This window comes from Struthio camelus, chromosome 2 (assembly GCF_040807025.1).
Source record: "Struthio camelus isolate bStrCam1 chromosome 2, bStrCam1.hap1, whole genome shotgun sequence".
NCBI classification, from domain to species: domain Eukaryota; kingdom Metazoa; phylum Chordata; class Aves; order Struthioniformes; family Struthionidae; genus Struthio; species Struthio camelus.
The window spans coordinates 153,384,075-153,401,711 of record NC_090943.1 but is presented as its reverse complement, the minus strand read 5'-3'; the positions used below and the strand labels follow the sequence as shown (position 1 = coordinate 153,401,711).

General features: G+C 41.4%; 1 protein-coding gene across 1 annotated transcript; it reads right to left on the bottom strand.

The window, feature by feature from the left end:
• Positions 1–4,302: 4,302 nt before the first annotated feature.
• On the bottom strand, positions 4,303–16,891 carry TRHR (thyrotropin releasing hormone receptor). The gene is made up of 2 exons (XM_009667679.2): positions 16,097–16,891; positions 4,303–4,710 (listed from the first exon to the last, which is right to left on the bottom strand). The coding sequence occupies exons 1-2, from the start codon at positions 16,889–16,891 to the stop codon at positions 4,303–4,305; spliced, it is 1,203 nt and encodes a 400-aa protein (XP_009665974.2).
• Between the last annotated feature and the right edge of the window lie 746 nt (positions 16,892–17,637).

The window sequence follows — 17,637 nt, the reverse complement described above, 5'->3', positions numbered from 1 at the left end:
TAAACAGAGGGGTAAACAGAACTAGATCTACCATCACATTAGCGTAATTACTTAGCAAGGTTTCTTAGTGGCATCTGTAGGAATTAGCATAATATTAGAATGTATTTTATGAATAACGTCTCTAAGGACATACTCACAGCAAATTACGAGTCAAAATCAGCACCTGAACTTATGCTTGCAATTTTATATATGCAGGCTTTGTGTGCACAATTTTGTATGCGCAATCACTTCTGTTTGCAAAAATAAATATCAGCATGAAAATCATTCCTTTCTGTTTATTATTATCCCAAGTAATGGTGCATACAAAATTGTCTGTATAAACTTTAGTCTTTGTTGAAAGCTCACTAAGAATATGGACTTAAATATCTCACTTGCACATCTTAAAAAAGAACTACGGAAGGCAGAAGCTGAGAAAGCAGGATGCTCCTTTTCGAGTAAAAATGCAAATAGAGTTTATTTCTGCTGCTGTCTATCCGTAAGAATTCTCATTCACTCTGCGTTCTGCAACATCAAGACAGAAGTGTAAGTTTTTCTCATTGTTACTATATGAATACTTAGCTGAATTCTTAGCCCAGCCAGTACGGTGTCAGCGGAGCATATACCTAAACAGGGTAACCAGACTTCTGCAGCATACAGTTTCTTTGCCTACCGTTTGCTTTGCAGGCTTGCTTGTTTTTTTAAGTATGAAAAGGACCTAGTTCTGGGACCTCTTTAGAAAAAGTCTGGAAAGTAGCGGTGGGATCTGAAAGATCTTGATATATGTCTAGCTAATAACGGTATTTGAAGTGTGCATATTACCAAGAGGGAAATAAAATCTTATTTAAGTAGACAGAAGATAGTCATTTCTCTTCTTTCCCATCAAACACTAAAAATAATTCAAGGCACAGCTTCGGTTCCACTCTACCTCATCCCTCCTCTAACTCCTAACACGAGACGAGGCCAGCAGCCTGGGCTGGCATGAGAAACCCGGACGATTAGCATTTTACCAGGTATTTCAGTGACAAAAGAGCAGTGAAGAGATGGCGTTCAGAGGGAATGAAGGGATTCCCGCTTGCCTTCACACCTCTCCAGTCCCTCTTTGGCCTGCCTCCATGCCTCGTTCACTGCTCCATGTGTTTAATGTAGCGCTAACAGCCTGGAAGCCTGTCAAAGCTTTTGGATTGAAAGCGAACTTCTGATTCAACAAATCGCACAGCTTGTCCCTTGCACCCCATGTTTTATCCACGGCTCCTGCCCAAGAGCGAGGACGCGCCCAGGACGCGCTCCCCTTGCCTGCCTACCCGCGGCCTCCCCGAACGCGGGGCGCTCAGGAACGGTCCGCGCAGCAGCCGCAGCCAGCAGCACGCAGCTTTGATCTTACTGCACCCTAAGGCTTTATTTATTCAGACGCAAGAACTTGCCTGCATCTTGAACGTGTCTCCCAGCTAAGTCAATACAAGTGCCTATGTAAGATTTCCCAGATGATTGCATTTTACTCTGACAGTTGTTTTGGAGTAAAGTTTATTCTCTTTGACGTCTCCTTGTGATAGGATACTGTGGTAGGATAGTTTTTGGCAAGCGTGAGCAATAAAATGCCACAGAGCTGAAATTTCACGTTAAGCCTGCCAGGGGAAAAGGTTTGTTCAAAGTGTATGTCATTACTATTTTTACATTTATGAGACCTGATTGCTAGGTACTCGCTCTCAAATAACAGCGGTATTCTTCCCTTCTGACCACCGCACCTCAGTCGGCTTTGCCTGCTCGGCTGCTATGTGACTCACTCTGTCATTTATTTTTCCCTTGTTTCCACCTGCCAGCCGTGTGGGTGCTCAGGTAATGCAGCGAGGGGCAGCTGTGTAGAAAGAGCTCATTGCACGTGTCTAGGGCCCTGTAGGGTTCAGGTCAGAGCTGCCAAGCCTCAGCTCACCCTGTAAGCAGGGAATTGCCTCCGAGGGAGAGGATTTAGGGAAAAAACTGCAATACAGGCAGCGTGGGACCAGCTCCCAGTGCAGCACACCCAAGTCTGCTCTAGCTAATGCTCTGACAGCTCCCATGCTTCTCAGGCGAGTCTCCAACGTAAAGATGTAAAGAGATGGATGATAAAAAGGGTTTCTGGAACAAGTCTGTCATTTCTACACTGCTGGTTAAAAATCTCCTTCCGCTGTTGATCTCTTCCATGCTTCGTTAGTGGCCTTGCCAAGCTGCAAAGTGCCTGTGAAGCACTACAAGGTTAGTAGCAGTCAGAAGCAAGATTACAGATTTGACAGGAGTCAGATTTTTTCAACTCCTCTTTGCCATCCAGTGAACGTACAGCAAAGGTTTTTGGATGCAGCAGACATGAGTTCTCAGAAAAATTTAAATCTGAGGGCTATAGGGTATCGATCTTTTAAATAATTTTTTGTCTCTGGCTTCCGATTATCAAAAACAGTGCTAAAGATGGTCATATAAATGAAACATTGCAATTACAAAACTTGGAAAATTAAGAAAGGAAAGTAATGCTTTCTCAGTATTTCCTTTCTTTCCAGCCGAATATACAACCGACTGACTTTTTAAAATGATTTTTATGCCCTGAAGTAGCATATGGATACCCTTGGAGAAGAAAAATGAAGAAATATTGACATTTGGCACTGAATTTTCCCCTTTTCCCTAGACGCTATCTATATTGAAGCTATTACCCCCTTGCAGCAGCCTGAAAGACAATTGCTATTGAACCAAGGTAAAATTCAATAGTAAAATATAAAAGTCTGTTCCAATACAGTACACCAGTATGTCAAGTTCAGGAAGAATTCAGTATTAGTGAAGACTTACATTTCAAGTGGCACATCTATAAACTAGCTTACTGAGCAAATAATATGTTTAAAAGCTTCCTAGTGATTTTTTAATTTGTTTATTCCCTGCTGTGAATTGATGACCTTCCTACCTATCTCATGCTGTTACAGTTACACTGCAAAAAAAAAAAAATAGATTTCATGTTCTTTACCATCAGATATCTGCTTACAGAAGCATGTTATGATGCCTACAAATAGATTTGCATGACTGTGGAGCAGGGAGTCAATGACAGATAATTGCTGCAATAAGCAGCAGTGCTGGCTGCTCTCTGCTGTGCCCCACAGTGCTGCCCAGAGCTGTGCGTGCACCCCCGGGGCCGGGGCAAGGCAGGGCAACAGAGCAGCCCTTCTGCTCGTCTCCCCTTTCCCGGGAGCATCGCTCATTGCTCTGCATCTGGGGAGAAGGCCCCGGCTGCCTGGCTCTTTCAGAGAGCACAGACCGCAGTTTGGCTTGTACATGAGAGGAAGTAATCGCATATCCCACTGAAGTCAGCCCCTTGCTTAAAGTTAGGTGTGTGCTAAAGTGCTTCATTCAGTTAGACTCAGTAGTATATTATTTTCACTCCCCAAGTGTGAGAAGCAGACAGGTGTGTAGAGACACATGGTAACTCCTGCAATTTGATGAGCAGAAAAGCCTTTGCGTTTCACACAGGTTTTTGGGAACAGAGCATCCAAGAGATTTACATGACTGTACGCTCGCAGAACGATGTGGGCCTCAGGCCTGAAAATTGGGAGAGAAGAAGCACATTGAGAAAGAAATGTCTTCCTTCATTCTCATATCACCTGCAAAAGGCAAGGAAAACATAAGTGTCTCTGTGGATCATCCATATTGCAAGATCTAAGGTGTACAGGCTTATGAACACTATTTAAGTAGCTTTGCATAAGAAGCAGCATGAAAAAGTAGCATGCATTATTACCTAGAAGAAAGATGGGCTAGAGAGATGTGCTACAAACTTGCATGATCTCTGCAGAACTGAAATGGATCTGAAGTATGGTTGGCATGTGGGAGCTCGGTGTCTTCTGTTGGTGCCATCTGCTTGGTGGCAACAGGCTAGTGAATGCTGAGCCAGGGGTGCAGGGATGACACTCAAGAAAACGCCCCATTTCCTTCCTGCAGACAGTGAGAACAGGCCCAGGAGGAGTCACCGAGCTCAGACACCAGTGGCCACCCTCCTGCCAAACACGTGTGTGAGGCACACGCCTGAGCACCAGGCACAGGCACCCCACCATTGCTCTTCAGGGAATAAGGCTTAATCTAGGTCTTTCTCCTCAGCTTTCCCCATATCCCAGCTCCCGCAGGTCATGTCCTGCTCAGCACAAGACACTTTGAAAGCATCACTTTCTGTGGTGGGGTAGTTCTCCCGCTGCACTGTGCAGTGACCTGGCACCACTAGCCTTACTCGGTCATTCACTGTGCTGCCGCAGCTGGAAGGTATCCCACTACAACCGGGCACACATGAACATGCTCTAGATGTTGAGAAACACACAACAAATATTAAAATGTGTAAATTGTTACCTCAGAGGACAAACATGTATCACTGAGGGACATTTTTGCAGAGGGGACATAGGTATTGGTGACGGTAATATCTTCTAGTTCAGTGCTGAAGTGATCAGACTCTTTGATAACATTGTAATTTAAGGCCACACTGTAATTCGCAGGTTTCTTGTCCCGTTTCTGCTGGCAATTGCAGAGTTTTCTGAAGGCTGCTCTGAATTTCTGGGACATCAGATTGTAAATTACAGGGTTGATGGCACTATTTAAATAAATACATATTCTGCAAAATAACAGGAACCAATTTTCTTGGAAGGGACTGGAGAGAAAGGAATTTACAACAACCAGTGTTCGGTACGGCATCCACAGAAATGCAAATAGGATTACCACCACAGCCAACATCTTGGTAACCTAGGGGAACAAAAAGATAGGCAGAAGGGTAGCACTCAGAGCTGGGAAGAAACATATACACTTTCAAGCAGCTGCTTTATTTTACTTTACCTTCAGAGTTAAGCAAAACTACTGACAGACTTTTCTCTTTGTGAATTTCTGATCAATGACTGATTCAGAAAGGTTTTCTACAGTAAGAAGAATGAAAAACCCTGGTTCCAAATTCATCCTAACTTTTGTTAAGTGATTCTTTACAGATAACATCCACAGAATCACAGAATCACGGAATAGTTGAGGTTGGAAGCCATCCCTGGAGACTATGTGGTCCAAATGCCCTGCTCAAAGCGTGGTCACCTACAGCAGGTTGCCCAGGACCATGTTTAGTTGGGTTTTGAGTATTTCCAAGGATGAAGACTCCACAGCCTCTCTGGGAAATCTGTTCCAATGTTTGGCCACCCTCTAAGTAAAAGAGTTTTTTCTTATGTTTAAATGGAATTTCTTGTATTTCAATTTGTGCCCATCGCCCCTTGTCCTGTTGCTGGGCACCACCGAGAAGAATCTGGCTCTGGATTTTTTACACCTTCCCATCAGGTGTTTATACACATTGATCAGATCCCCCTTCAGTCTTCTCTTCTTCAGGCTGAACAGGCCCAGCTCTCTCAGCCTTTCCTCACAGGAGAGATGCTCCAGTCCCTTCATCATCTTAGTAGCCCTCCGCTGGACTTGCTCCATGTGTGTGAAAATCTGTTCAATTGAGAACAATCATTTGCCATGGGAAATAACCCACATTTAATGGAAGAAAGTATTTATGACTCTTCATAGAGCTTGGACTGACAGTGGGAGTCAGTCCAGCTAACAGATGTTGTTGCCTCACCTCAAGCATTCAAAGAGAGAATGAGTAACAGTCTGCACAGAAATCAAAGTCCTTTACTACCAGAAGCTGAGCAGGGGACTTTGCTGTCATACCTGCTAATTGCTGACAATTTAATTTTTTTCTGAAAATATCTTTAAAGAACAACTGCTCCGAGAACCAGTTACAATTATGCAGCTCTAAGTGCGAATCCTAGGCTCTGCCTGCAGTAAATTGATTATACTTATTGTCAGGAAGTGGAGAGAGATTCACTCATTAAATTTGAAGTCAAATAATTAATATGGTGTAGCAATGAAAAAAAAAGCTGTTACCTTTCACGTAACTGGGTTCTACAGCCCTCAAAACCAATGTAAGTAATGTGCAAATGATTAACTGAACTTATGCATACTTGTGGCTTGATACGTGTTTTCCTTCTATTTAGCACTGCTTGCTTATTTGTGCTGTTGCCGTGTTCCCCTTACTGAGGTTGTGATTTGATAATACATTAAAACCAGACATTATCTTGTCTGCAGCTCTCTTGTTGACCCTTGTGATTTCATGGTCTTGACATAAACCGCAGCCAAGACAACCTGTGACTGCAGCTGAAAGGAGCAATCCCATTCTCACTGCTGGTGGTGTATTCCCATCTCCTTCTGTAAGGTGGCCCCCGTGATAACGGTGCAGATCAGATCAGCTTGCTGGTCCAACTGAACACTAATCACTGCTTTGTAGAGCTGATTTTCGGCTTGCTCAGAGGAATGATCAACTCATACCTACTCATAGTCTGCTGCAGAGTCTAAAGTCACTGCAAGAGAAGAGGCAAGAGCACGTGGCTGTGGAGGGCACCTTCTTGGTGGCACTTTTTGCTGGTTCAGTCAGCATCAGGAGAAGCCAATGATGAGATTGCACCGTAATTTTAAACTGGATGCAGTATATGTTCTTTCAAAACCAGCAAAAATCGCAAAGCTGACCAGAGCTCTGTATCACCTGGCAGAAATTCATCTGCATGATCGATCTGACTTGCAGTGGCCATGGAGCGGGCTGCATGTGGATGTGGTGTGGTAAGCAAGGAGCTGCTGCTCTGCGGCTGAGTGAGGCTGAGCGGGGTCCAAGTCGAGAGTTACTACAACATCAGTGGAAAGCTGCCACAACACCAGCACACTCAAGAAGCATTCAGAAATAGCAGCTCTGGTTTACGCACATGCTGCGTGAAGGGAGGGTCCAGAGCTTAATTACAGTTACGTCTCTGAGACCAGCTGGAAGGCCCTGAGTTCAGATAGCTATTTGCTCATTCGTAAATCCTCCCTAGGCTGGCTGCAGGGGCAGTGAGCTTTCATAACCACCCAAGAGCAGCAAGAGCAGCTCCTGGTGGGTGCTCTGGCAGCTACCTCTGCACCCCAGTTTGCAGGGTGGCTTGTAACCGCTGAGACAGTCTTTAGACACTGAGCCAAAGGTGCCACGAATGTGCCATGTTTCTTTCTTTTCCCTCCTGAATTTATCGTTACAGACGAACACAGTTTCTAAATGCAGTTTAGGCAAAAGTCGTTTTCTTATCGACAACGAAAATCTTCACTGGGATTGATGGTGCTGCACAGAAAGAGCTAAGAGAAAAGTTTGGTCCAGGGTGCTTAAATAAACTGCCATATCTATTTTCAAATCACTTAATATTAAATGTAACTAAACATGTTGGGGGTGGAGCTAGTTATTTTATGTCAGTGAAGTGCTGGGGGGACAAATTTTTTGAAGAATCTGCTTTTTATTACCTATTCTTTCTAGCCATACACCAAACTCCCTGAAAGCAGAGGCAATGGCCTTTCCATCGACCCAGAGAGCTTATTAATTTCTCAAGTGAAAGTGAGCATACCCTGATTGCTCTTTTCTTGTGGATGTGCACTGCATATTCTCTACTCAGAGTACAAATTATTCTCAGTTAAGGAAATTGAAAACATGATTAAAAGGCTTTGTGCAAATCCATTTCAGTCCAAATTACAAGTGTGCTTTGAATGATATTGAAATGCTTCGGTTTGAATGCGCTGCATGTAACCATTCTTCAAGTCCAGTCTTTCGGGTTCTGAAAATATTCTGAAAACATTTAAAATGTTTTTACTAACTCCACCGTAGTGCTGTAAAGAAGCATTTCTAGATTTTTTTGGTTGGTGTCACGTGCTAGTGAACTTTTTGTTTTCTTGTGAAATCTGCTCTGATGTTCTTTGAATAATGCATTTTCTACTCATGAACTGTAGCTTTTCTTTCCCTCTTGTCTTTTTAATTAAAGACATGAGAATAATATGCCTGAAATGGTCAGTGTCAATGAATTTTAGATAAGAAGAAGAGATAACATTAGCACTGACCTTGAACTTGTACCACCACAGGTATACATCTGCTCCAAATTAATTGTCCTAAATACCAGCCATAAACAAATTACAAAACAAACAGCCATACCTTCCACAGTTCAAATAAGAATCCTCATCTTTTATTTGTGCAAGCAAAGACTGTGAGTAAGTGGAATTGTGGTGGTGGTGCTGTACAAGAAAAATAAAAGAAAAAGATGTGCTGAGATTTATTTTGTTACTTATGTACTTATTTTGTTACAATCACATGTATGACTGTTTTCAATCAATCAAATGAATTGAAAGAGGGGTTATGATGTTTTTGTCTTCTGCTCTTCGACACTTGTTAATAATGCAGCGCTGTATCGTTAAACATATTTGCAAGTATAAATAAATCTCAGTAGCTGATCTGTCTCTTCTAGCTTGCACCCAGCATTTACAGGGAAACTTTCACTCTTCGTGATATTTTGATGTATTTCCAGAATTCATACTCCAGCATACTCTCCAACACTTGCCATGAGAGAGGTACTTGGAGCCAGTGGGTTTGCTGCAAATATTCTGTTCATACAATGCCGAGACCTATTTATTTCACCTGGCTTTTCAAGTGAGTCAAGTAGAATAAAAGTATATGCTGATGTAAAGATTACAAAGGGAAACACTATGAATAGTAACTAAAGAATTATTAGCCTCTGTTTCAGGCATGTATAATGTTGAAGCTGTAATACATGTGAAAATAAATATAGGTTGAATATGAACTGCTGCTTGACAGAGGCAATGAGCTGATTGTATTGCATTTGGTTTGTCTGCAGTTTTCAGTAATGGACAATCTGGTCAAAGCTTAGGTACAGACACTTGTATTTTTCCCAGATTGAATTTATGCACGCACATTACTATTTATGCACTATAAATGCCTATAACTGCAGTCAACGAGTTTGCTCAACTGCTACTCATTTTGATTAGGATACAATCAAGGAATGAGTTTTCTGAAAGATTTAACAGTATGGATCGTTTGCAAGCACCAGTAACAAGCCCCTTTAGAGCTGCAAAGGTAGAAACCGGTAGGCTAAAGCAATCTTTTGCTGCCCTGAAAAATAAGAGGTCTAACTGTTGCAGCTGCCTTTGCAACCACAATCAGAAATAATGAATTAAAGTGGCAGAAGAACAGCTACATAATGACTAAAAAGCCAAATGTCTTCAGCCTATCGATGACTATATCAATATATTCCTGTTTGTCTGCCTGAGTAAAGGTTTCTGCATGACATATCTAACCATGAACTGAATCTGTATCCAAAGGTGACCAGGTGAACTGGGTCACGCTATGACTTGAAGAGAGGTTTGAGGGAGCTAGGCCACACCAAAATGCACACTCCAGGGTTTTAGCACAGCAGTACTGCAACCTGCACGTAAGAACTCCTACTATGGAGTAAGACATGTTGCAAGCACATATCTTGAAGCATGACCCACGTGCTCACGCTTCAAATGTGTTCATTGTTTCATCAATGGTATTCATTTTTAAGGGCTGATTTTGTAAGGTAATGCTTTATTCCAGCTCAGATACCATCTGTCTATGCCACTCTAATGTTATGTCACATCAGGTTTCACTTGCTCTTCCACAGCTGCCATGAAGCTGGCATGAAAAGACAGACTCTGTAACATACACTATCTAATTTAGCAAAATGCAGTCCCATGTCAATGTCTTATCCGGACTAAATTTATACTCTTTAGAATCCAGTAGTAGCAGAGCTGATGTCAATAACCGGGGCCTTAGCCACTAAGACAGGAACAGGGAGTATTTTATCCCAATGAGTCAAAGAGTTCTTTCTAGATCTGTAAAGATTTTTGTATAAAAGTCTATAGGTTACAAATAAAAGTCTGGGAAGTGGACAGTGGAGGAATCTGTATGTAGCATCCGGATGACTTCATGAAAAAGAAGAGTCATGAACACTCAAAAGCTGCTCAAGGAAGGATGCTCTCTGAGAAAAGTAATTTTAGATATAGACAGCAAAGGGAGAATTGCCTGAGATAGATAGAGAAAGTGTTTGCACCAGCTCAGCTGAGAAGATTTTAACCTGGTGTAAGTACATGACATGTAGCTTTCTTTCATTTCAAAATACATTAGCAATGCTCTACTTTGAACGTTTTGCCTTTACCTTAGCATATTTTCTGTTGAGGTACGCGAGGCTACCGGCTAAGGATCAAATAACGTGTTACAGCTTCAACTAATCTAACAGCTCACAATTCCTGGAAGAGCTCCACTCCTCTGCCTCCTTTGTTCCCAGACATCCACTTTCCTTTCCATTTTATGCTGGATTTAGCATTTGTCAGACCCTGTGAAGAGCCAATTTAATTCACTGAAACAGCACATAACTCATTTGGAGAAAAAAAGTGGAAATTTTCTACCAAGTTAGTGAGAGCTGAGATCCGACACATTCCAAAGCTAGCATACAACAGAGACAGATGTGCATGGCCAAGAATGGAGGAGTAGGAGGAAGGAAAGGAAGAACGGGGATGGCGGCAGAAGGAACAAGATCTCTCCCTTTTATCATCAGCAGGCTGTTAGGTTGGCTCAGCTATTACTGAAATTACAACAAAATAGTGGAGGGAGAGTCTTCAGATCCAAGGTCCCAAGGAATTTGAGACAAACACCCTTGATTGTTTGTGAGACAGTCTTTGGATCAGTGGAACGGCCAATAGTCACCCATAAAAACATACAAACATCCACACTGGGTCAGATCAAAGGTTAGTCAGGTCCAGTATCCTGCCTCAATGTCCATACCCAGGTGCCTAGGCAAGAGTGAAAACAGGGCAAGCGTATGCGATACTTTCCTTAATATTCTTGCAAACTTTTTGCATTTCCAGCTGCTCAAGAGGGACAAAGTAACCAAGAAAGAGATGCTGGACATAAGTTGACTATTCAAATCATTGTAAACTGTAACTCAGAAGTATCTAGGCCAGTTTTCTTCAAACTTGGAAAAAAATTCTTCAGGGCTTCAGGGAAGTGAAGGGATCTATTGCTAAAACATTCCTGTAAACATGCACGCTTCCAAAGCGACAAAGTAAAAACCAATGTCTCTTTGGAACCGATTCTTGTCTTCCCTTCTACCACTGTGCAATTCTGACTGACCCTTGCATCACACTCTATTCACTGTATTTCAAAGCCTTTTAAATGGAAAAATACACCAATCTTTGGTGTCTTTGATTATTAAGAAATGAGATTTCATGAAGGTTAAAGAAAACGTTTGTAGAAGCCCCGCTATAAAATACAGTCCGAACAGGAAGCCAAGGGAGAAAATTTTCTCTGGTGTTATGTGGGTCGTGATGCTGAAATATCAATCACTTTTTTTTTTTTTTTCTGGAATCTTGGTAAGTTTTGTCTAAATCTACAGGCTGCGACATCTCATTAGACTCTGACTTAGAAGAAGAGTGACACTAAAACACTGGCCTTCACTGAAAACACTGAAATCAGTGGCTAATCTCTTACTGATTTAAGGGATTGGGATGTTATACTTGCACTTGCCTGTAAATTGTCTTAAAATATCCGCCTTCAATCTTTTTTGCTACTATATGCAGCACTTACCTTAGTCCCATGGCAAATATTGCAATTTCCCAGATGCTTCAGGAGAACTAGGATTTCCTTGCAGTTTCAAAAGATGTGTTTAACGGGACTGTTTCAAATTCATAGTCTGTATTTTATGGCAAGTGAGAAGAAATCAATTTCAATTAACTTTCTTAGGAGTAGTGATAATCTGTACAAATGATCACAGCAGTGAAATAAATCTGAATATTGATTTTGCATTGAAGTCCCTTCTTTCACTCTGAATAAAGTAAATGGGACTTTGAACTGCCTGCCCTTAAGAGATACTCTTTGCCAAGATACCTTCTTCTAATCTGATTGATTTTTCCTCTGGTAAGATCTGAAGTGTCAGCTACCATGAACTGGGTTCGGCTGCTGTGCATCGGAGACTTTTGCTTTCTCACCCACCCTGCAGCTGAACTTGATTACAAGGAAATACGTACACCAGGGCTATTTCATTCTGTTTTCTCAGGTTCAAATTGTGCAAAGCATGTAACTCAGCAAAAAAATTCCATAGTTTCTCTGTGGCCCAAGAGGTTTCACCTTTCTCTTAGTGATCCTTTTATTTTCTCCTAATCTTCTCTTGCAGAAAACTACATAGACTGTAGTCTATTATGTAACTGTTTCTTTATCACTGAAACCCCTTATGGGCACTTAAATGCTTTCCCACATCATTGTTAAATTATATATGAAGTTCAGTCTACTAAGATTATTTATTTTGCAAAGCACAGTTGAAACCCCATTCAGTGCAGTCAGCAGCAGCCCCATCAGACATAATAGGTGTTCTTTAAGATTTGTCTTTAAGTGACAAATGAGGCACATGCTTGAAGGCTAACCAGCACATTTTGGTACTAAAAACAAGCTTAATACTAGTTTATGGGTCATGGCAATAGAGCCTAACACTTTCTTCTGGCAGAGATCTTCACCGAGGAGACAATCAAGTGTTACCTGCTAACTGTAGTGGCTGATCAAAAGCCCTGAAAAGGGCTTTTATTAATGGCTCTGCTTTTCATAATAAGTGGAACAGCTGAATTTTTCTTCTGACAATGCTAACACACCTCAGAGACAGAACGAACTGGTTTCTGTTCCTTCTGGGACAAAAGAAGCCTGACGGAAAATGAAGTGAATTGGAAATGGACTCTGATATATTCGCATGACTATCAAATAATGCTAGTTTTCTTTTCAAAAATTTAAAGCATACGTTTATCAAACCCTGCTATTTAGTACAGAATTAAAAACAGAATAAATTTAAAACAGAATAAATAATCCTCATGAGCGGGATATGGGGGTATTGAACCTTTAGTAAATAGATTTTGTTCCTGTTAGCTTTCCAGACATTAGAGTGAAATAAATATTTCCTTGAACTAACATAGTTTAGTGACTTTTTAATCATGTAGGTGGGACGATGAAGGCAGTGAATAGAATGAGTAAGCAGAGGACACTTTCTGCCTGGAATAATTCATTATCATTCATTGGTGTTGTAACATCATTTCATTCTGTGCTCATCCCTAGAGAACTGGCAGGAAAAATATATTAAAATAGGCTTGATTCACTATTCTAAAAGAATATTTCAGACCTTATTTCTGAATCACAAAATAATCTAAATCACTGTTCTGTTCTGAAAACAAAACAAAAATCCTCAACCTCTTTTTCCCCAGCTTTACAACTGGCATTAAATCTGTTTATATCAGAGACTGAAAATATCTGATCTAAGGAAAGTGAGCTTGGTCCATCTATGCTGCTTCTGCAGCAGTGCTCTCCCTCCCTCCTCTTCGTCTCACTGTCAGGCTGCCATACGCCTGCATTGCCTCAGTTCAAGCAACTGCCTTTCACAGTTGGGGGAAAATGGTTGTATTTGCTGTATTTGCCTCTTTCTTGAGAACAGAGACATTCTAGATGCCATGCTGGAGTTGCTCCTCCCTTGCTTGCTCTCTCCATTGGCACCAGGCTTTCCATCCAAGATGGTTTCCAAGCTGGTCTTCATATTTTCAGTCAATCACTTCTAATTCTGGGCTCACTCCTCGTACCAGGGATCTAAGTGTTGTACTGCCATTTTTTCAAGAAAATAATTGAAATTGCATTATTGTAATATATGACTCACACTAGAAAGTAGTGACTACACATAGCGGCCTGAGTCTAATTCTTGGAAGATGATGTAGAAAGACAGAGCTGACAATACACGCTATATGCTAGTACTATAATGCAAGTAAGAACTTTCTAAAACAGGAGGAGGATGGAATCTATCTCTGTTATGAGCTAGAAACAGCTTCAGAAGATGCTCCTGAACTAAAACACAGTGACTGTACGACAAGTTAGAGAACAAAACTGGTTCTAAAAAATCAGCAAGTTCAAATTAGCAAGTTTTAACTAGTTTTAATAAAGTGAGATTTTCAAAATGTTGATAAGGTAATGGGAAGTCCCAAGGAAATTAAAGGAAATGGCGTGATCTGCCAGTTTGGGTCAAGCTAACTACATATTAGTGAAGCAATCCAGATCAGATTAAGTGGGTAAACCAATTCACATACTCTGCCATGCTGGGTTCATCACAGTCAGAAATGATTATGAAATACCTTGGGTTAAACCTGCATGAATATTCAGGAACCTTATCTAACTTACAGCTTTATTCTGATACATTACATAAATGTGAGCTCATAACAAGTCTATTATAGTAATAATTAACTCATAATAACTCAATGGAACATGTATTAATTTCATTCTCTATTGTTCATTTGTATGTATCCAACATTCTTGGATAAATACAAGAACTGTCACAGAAGTAGGAACTTTATATGACTTTTTGTTACTTTTTCTGTAAATCGCATGCTGGAGATCATACGCAACTGGTACTTTAGTGCAAGCACAACGCTGAAAAGGTGTACATATATCTTTAAATGAGAGCAGAATTCACTATGAGGCCAAAATATGCTGTCCGTTATACATGTATTAAGTCTTTCCAAAAATAGTGGGAAATTTGTGTCTTTTGAGATTTTAGACTTTTTGAATATGGACTTATGTTTTCCCATTTTACACCACTGGGTATATTCTGAATGCTGTTATTTTATAAATAATATTACTAATAACGTCATGCTATCCTTGCTTTGCTTCCTACATTGTACTATATGCATATACCAGCTTTACTGGTAATGAAGCATTCTTAATCCATCAAGTTACTTAGGCTTTTAGGAAAACCTCTTGCCGTCTTTATAAGACATAAAAGACATCATATAATAATCCTCAAGTTTAGGTTTTCAAAATATAATAGCATTTGCTGTCTGCAATGCTCAATTTAAAAGATTTTTCTGTTTTTTAAATGAGCGCATATAATGCTTTAAGCACATATAATCAAGCATATATAGTAAAGCAACAATGACAACTTGAAAATAAGTTTATCTTATTTTTCTACTAATTGATGGAAAAAAAATTAAACACTTCTAGTCTAAATATTTAACTACAAGTGGAGATACATAATTAAATAAAAACTAGCTCAGATGTTTCTGTTTGTAGGTTTCCAGGCCAACTTACAAATCTCCTAGTGCTCTGAATGTTTAGTGTTATAGCAGACAGCTCAGTCGACTTTTGAGGTCAATGGCTCATGCCAAGGGAAAAAGTCCCTTTAATTAAATAGTAGCAACCTACATAAAGAAACAGCAAAATAAAGCTCAACTTATCACCTAGGGTACACTCAGCTTGTCTGAAGAGGTGGGACCCTCAGCATTGTGACCTAAAGCATGCCTTGTGCCAAGGCAGCCCTCCCGAGCTGGTCAGCCCGGCGGCCGAGTGGGTGTCAGCCCCATGGGGCAACGTGGAGCAGCGGGGCCCCAGCTCGCATCAACGTGGGTAACACAGCCCCAGCCTCTTCCCAAGGGGCAATCGCAAAGTGATGCACCCTGCATTTCTCAGAAATGGACCCAGCTGTGCTAACTGCTCCATGCTGTCTGAGTACAAGGCAGTGTGCTTTACTGTGAATAGCTACAAATCATTCATTCTGTTAACTATATTCTAGTGATATAATTACAGATTAAAACACATATATGGAAAAATATAAAGAAGCCTCTCAAATCCATGCCTCAGTTTTGAGCCATCAGTACATAAAAATATTTCCTGAACAACAGAGTAACAAAGATACTTAACGTTTATGAAGTATTTTTATATACAGACTTGCTTAAATAGACTTTTCACTGTTTCATAGCAAGGAAATCAGAGACAGGAAAAGTAGAAACTTCACTTTGCTCACCCGGTGACACAGTGCCTTAGCACTCAGAACATGTTAAACCTCAAGTCTGCTCAACTCCTGGGCAAGTTCCTTCTCCTCAGATCTCACAACTTAACTCAAGAGTCACTTTGTGTATATTTGTCAGCATTACTGACAGGCTGTAATATGAGGAAAGTGCAGTTGAAAATATGTTTCATTCCTCATTGACACCTCTTAATTCCTTTTAAACATAGGAACTTAAATATCTTTTGACTTCCGGTTCTAGCAGGAGGCAATAAATACATACTTATAAATATGCATGTGTATCTATCATATTATTTCAGCTTGATGACGTAATAAAAAAGGATAACATGTTTTACCCCTTTCCAAATGTCTAAGCTAGTGATCTCAAAAACAAGGGGGGTTAGGTTTCAAAAGCCATTTCGAATTCAGTTTCCTACCTGCCTTCTAGAAGCAATAGTGCTATTGAAACTTCGGCTAGTCATCTTGGAATTCACAGGCTTGTTTTGGTGAGCCAAGTCGTTCCTCCAGGTCTTCGAGTTTTCTTTTGGATCCGAAAGGATGGGGTTCAGGAACAGTATTCTAGCAATCAGTGCATAGAGGACAGTTGCCAGTATCATTGGCACTACATAAAATATACCAAAATCCATCATATAGATAGGAGAATAGTAGCTCCTGGACACCTTGTAGCCACAGGACACAACAGTTGTGTCTTTGTAGACTACTGTATTGAGGTCTAGCAGGAAAAACCAGAGCATACAGTATATGGAGGTGAAAGTCCAGACAAAAATGATGATCTTTTTGGCTCTTGAAAAAGTGCACAGGAATTGAGCTTTGATTGGGTGACAGATGGCTATGTATCTCTCGATGGTGAAGGCAGTGATGGAAAAAGAAGAAGCATTGATCCCTAGGTACTGGAGATAAGTAATACAGAGACATCCCACGTAGCCATACACCCAGGATCCATACAGGCTTTCTGTGATATTGGGCAGTCCTGCAGCCACCAGCACCATGAGATCTGCCACAGCCAGACTCACCAGGTAGCAATTAGTGGGAGTGCGCATGTGTTTGGTTCTGAGGACCACCAAAACCACCATGATGTTGCCCACGATGCCCAGTCCGCAGATGATGAGGATCAAGAGAATGGTAACCACTTGGTATTCAGCTGTGACAATCTCTTGGCTCGTTACCAGCAGCCCAGTTTGGTTCTGCTTGTCCGCCGTGCCATTCTCCATCTTTGCCAGCTGGGTGATGCTTCTGCCAGGCACTTGGTCTCAGTGCATCTTCCCCATGGCCCCCCGCCAACCGCTGAACTAAGCAGAGTGTGGAGGGCACATTCTCCAAAAACTCACAGTCCCATTGCTGTCATGTCTTCATTCATCCTACAGCACCCGGACTTTACGTCTCTGTTAAGTCAATTACCAGACAGGTAGATCCCCCTCAGACTCCATCTCATTTGCACAGGTTAAAATGCTGGTTTCCCATAGCTGGCTTGTGGCATTCATGAAAACACATGCAGAGATGGGTGCTTTCCCCCTGCAGAGGAGGAGGAGGGAGGGAGGGAAGGTAGAGCCCCTCCTGCGCTGCCAGCTAGCTGCTCAAGCTCTGCACGGGACTGTGCTGCTCCGGTCCTCGCAGACTTCAGCATTGCTGCTTTCCAGGAGGAGTCACAACGCGCCGAGGGTGGAGACAGCAGGGGGAGGTGAAAGGAGAGTGGATTGCAAAGCCCCTCAGGTTTTCCACTTCGCACTGCTTTCCTTCTCTGCTCTCAGATGGCCATCTCACTTATCGAGCTTATTGATCCATGCTGACAAAGGGGAGATCAACTGGCAATAAAAATACAAGGATTTCTACACTTCTGATTTCCCCTGTGTCCCGGTTCTTGTGGAAGTGATGATGATTTACACTGGCCTCATGCTCTGCAGGGAGCTGGATGTGACCATTCAGAGCTTACAGAAAGGAAAGCACTATAACTTTTGAA

Bases quoted from the DNA above. Each gene is read 5' to 3' on its own strand.
- TRHR (XM_009667679.2), bottom strand. From the start codon at position 16,891: ATGGAGAATGGCACGGCGGACAAGCAGAACCAAACTGGGCTGCTGGTA. The intron at 4,711-16,096 runs GTAGGAAACTGA...TTGTTCCCCTAG, and splicing joins CTATTGCTTCTAGAAGGCAG to GTTACCAAGATGTTGGCTGT.